Source organism: Ricinus communis, chromosome 6, assembly GCF_019578655.1.
Source record: "Ricinus communis isolate WT05 ecotype wild-type chromosome 6, ASM1957865v1, whole genome shotgun sequence".
Taxonomy (NCBI): Eukaryota; Viridiplantae; Streptophyta; class Magnoliopsida; order Malpighiales; family Euphorbiaceae; genus Ricinus; species Ricinus communis.
This window is the reverse complement of record NC_063261.1, coordinates 5049502-5052913: the sequence shown is the minus strand read 5'-3', so window position 1 is coordinate 5052913 and position 3412 is coordinate 5049502. Positions and strand designations below refer to the sequence as shown.

Here is a 3412-nt window from a genome sequence, read left to right as displayed (position 1 = left end):
GATGCTAACAAGTTTGTTTTGCAGGATACCAAGCAAAAATGAGTGGATGATCCAAGGAGAACCTATAAGATCGAGCCACATAAGTAAAGAAACCGAGACATTAAGTGTTTTAAGTGCATGGATAGCGGACACATTGTATCTTAATGTCCAAACAGAAGGACAATTGTTTCAGATTATGGAGATATTGAGACTAAAGATGAGAGTGAAGGGGAAGAGATACCAGAAGAGCAAGAGAGTAGTGATGATGGCATTAAAGGGCCCATGAAAGGAGAGCTCTTAGTGGCAAGACGTACACTTAATACACATATGAAGGATGAAGATGATATGGAGCAACAAAGGGACAATATATTTTAGACTAGATTCCATGTACAAGATAAGACTTCCAACCTCATTATTGATAGTGGTAGTTGCACAAATATTGCTAGTGTGTCTATGTTTGAAAAATTGGGTTTGAAATTGATTCCTCATCCTAGAGCTTATAGATTGCTTTGGTTAAATAATTGTGGTGAAATGGAAGTAAATAAATAGGTTATAGTGTTATTCCAAATTGGTAGATATGGTGATGAGGTGCTATATGATGTAGTACCAATGCATGCTAGATATATCCTGTTAGGTAGACCATGACAATTTGATAAGAAATTCTCATATGATGGCTTTCTTAATAGGTATTCATTTATGAAAGATGGGAGGAAAGTTACCCTAACACCTCTTTCTCCCAAGGAAGTGTATGATGATCAATGTAAGATTGAAAAAGAGAGAGTGGAGGCTGAAAATGCAAAGAACATACTTGTACCACCTAAAAGTGGTAAGGATAGTGGCATTGAGCCTAGTGAGAAATCCAAGATGAAAAAGGGTAGTTTCTTGGCTAGGGAAAGTGATATTAGGCATGCGTTGCATACTAATAGAGTAGTGTTCTTGATTACTTGTAAAGATGTTTGTTTGAACACTACTAATGCACTTGATCTTGCCTTGCCAAGAAAGTTTGTTGATTTGTTGCAAGAGTTTGATGATGTGTTTCCTAAGGAGATGTCGAGTGGTTTACCACCTAAAAGAGGAATAGAACATCAAATAGACTTTGTGCCAGGGACTGCCACACCAAATAGACCAGCCTATAGAAGTAATCCAGAGGAGACAAAGGAGCTTCAAAGATAAGTCGATGAGCTGATCTCAAAAGGGTATGTGAGAGAAAGCTTGACTCCATGTGCGGTTCCAGTGATTTTGGTACCCAAGAAATATGAAACATGGAGAATGTGTATGAACTGCCGTGCAATCAATAAAATAACGGTAAAGTATCGTCATCCTATTCCTAGGTTAGATGATATGCTTAATGAGTCGCATGGTGCATGTGTGTTTACTAAGATTGATTTGCATAGTGGATACCATCAAATTAAAATGAAATCAGGTGATGAATGAAAAACAACATTTAAGATCAAGTATGGGTTGTTTGAGTGGTTAGTCATGCCTTTTGGACTTACAAATGCACCTAGTACTTTCATAAGATTAATGAATCATGTCTTGCATGAGTGTCACGACCTGATCCATGGGCTCGTGACCGACACTAGAGAAAGAGTAGGCTTAAGGCCACCAAATTTCGTAGTAAGCCTGACAATTCACTAACTCAATCAAGGTATAATCTGGATTCTATCCATCAGCAATATTCTATAATAAATTTTTAACCATCAGATACTACATATTTAATTCGGTCTACTAGCATAAATAGGTAAGACCTAAATTTACATGCAATTACAAAATGATAAGTTCTGAAACTTCTATAGTAGAGAATCTAGAATTTTAAAAGTCAAACATACCATTAAAATCATTTACATTAAACCCAAAGATGAAGGAAGTCGGGCTGCTAGAGAAAAATAATTGCAGGAAACTAACAAACACCTAAAAAACAGTTAAATTGAGACCGTCAGTCTTGAGAGTGAGTTAAAATCATATATCCAAAAATGAATACAACCACTTCAATAAAATATTCGTTTAATTAAAATAAAACACTAAGTCATGTAAAAACGCGTGTCATGTCATGCTTCTACAAAATAAATTTTACATGCTACGGGACAAGTACCTCAACAGAACCGTAATCCCAACACTAACATCCTTAGCCGTTCGGCTCTCTCACTCCAACAAGACTGGCGCCCAGAGAGCGAAGCTCGACCAGGGTCCTTAAGTACAGTCTAATCACTTGATTTCCAATAAAGCCAGTGCCTAAAGAGCAATGCTCAACTAGGGACCTTTACTCTGGCAAACACACTCTACCCAGCCTAGAGAGTTGAACTCGACCAGGGCAAGTTCCAAATTATCCTTTTACTACATGTCTCAGATTCATACCGGTACGCACACAGTCCTGATGCAACCCATTAGGTGGCATGTTCTACTGCCATCTCATCCCGAGTCAGCATGCCATTACAATACAATGATGTAGAAAATGGTAGGAATAGTACATAAATAAATTATTCAAATCTTTAATTCAATAAATCAGAATTGCCATATATAACTTAGCATGACACAGGTATAGCAGATATATGACTTTAACTCACAGTCCTGACAATCTCCTTGCTCTGCTCCTAAGCCTCGGGTGACGGATTATCTAATCACAGGAACAATTCAATCAATAAAAGTAAAACATTTAATAAATAACCCTAGACCTAGACTCCTAGAACTGACTGTCTAAGAATTTTGATTCGGAAATTCTACAGAAAACTCGTTAAAATTCATTAAAACACGGACGTTTACCCCCATATAACGAGTCTAGGACCTGCCAAAAACACTTATAATATTCAACAATTAATTAACGAGAGTCGGGCCACTAAAACTACATCATTTTTTCCAACTCTGCAACTCATCACAGATCACAATTATTGGCAGACGGTCCGACCTACCATTATTTTAATAAATAATCCTCACATAAATTTTAATTAATCAAATAATTTTTTATCAACAATCTCTAAAATCAACAGGCTAGAGAATTACTGAGACGCTTGATCAATTAGCCGACTCGCCTTTAGCCACCAGAGTCCGATCAACGATTCGAGCGTGCCTACAAACTCGAAAAAATTCACGGACGATCTTGGCCGTCGATTTTCAAATGGAGTTTGATCGCTGAAAAACTAGTGCCATTGTAAAGCTTCAGCTCAACGGCACCAGCTGGAAAAGCGAGAAATCCGAACTGCCTTCATTTCGCCGGAACTCTCTCCTCCGATCACCATTTACATCACCGATGCTCCTAAAAGGAAGCCCACTCTCCGACTAGTCGATCGCCACCGCAAGTAGCTGCTGGCACTGTCGGACACGCCATGAACGGTGCCGAATAGCTACTGCCATTCCTTACGCTCTTCTCTGCCCCTATCGCTCGCAGCTACTGCCATCACTACCGCTGCACTCGCCAACTAGCTCCGACGCACCTCCG

General features: G+C 38.8%; 1 protein-coding gene across 1 annotated transcript; it reads left to right on the top strand.

The window, feature by feature from the left end:
* Positions 1–675: 675 nt before the first annotated feature.
* Positions 676–1152, top strand: LOC125370258. The gene has a single exon (XM_048375257.1). It carries the CDS (start codon positions 676–678, stop codon positions 1150–1152), a length of 477 nt encoding a protein of 158 aa, XP_048231214.1.
* Positions 1153–3412: the final 2260 nt, after the last annotated feature.

Bases quoted from the DNA above. Each gene is read 5' to 3' on its own strand.
- LOC125370258 (XM_048375257.1), top strand. From the start codon at position 676: ATGAAAGATGGGAGGAAAGTTACCCTAACACCTCTTTCTCCCAAGGAA.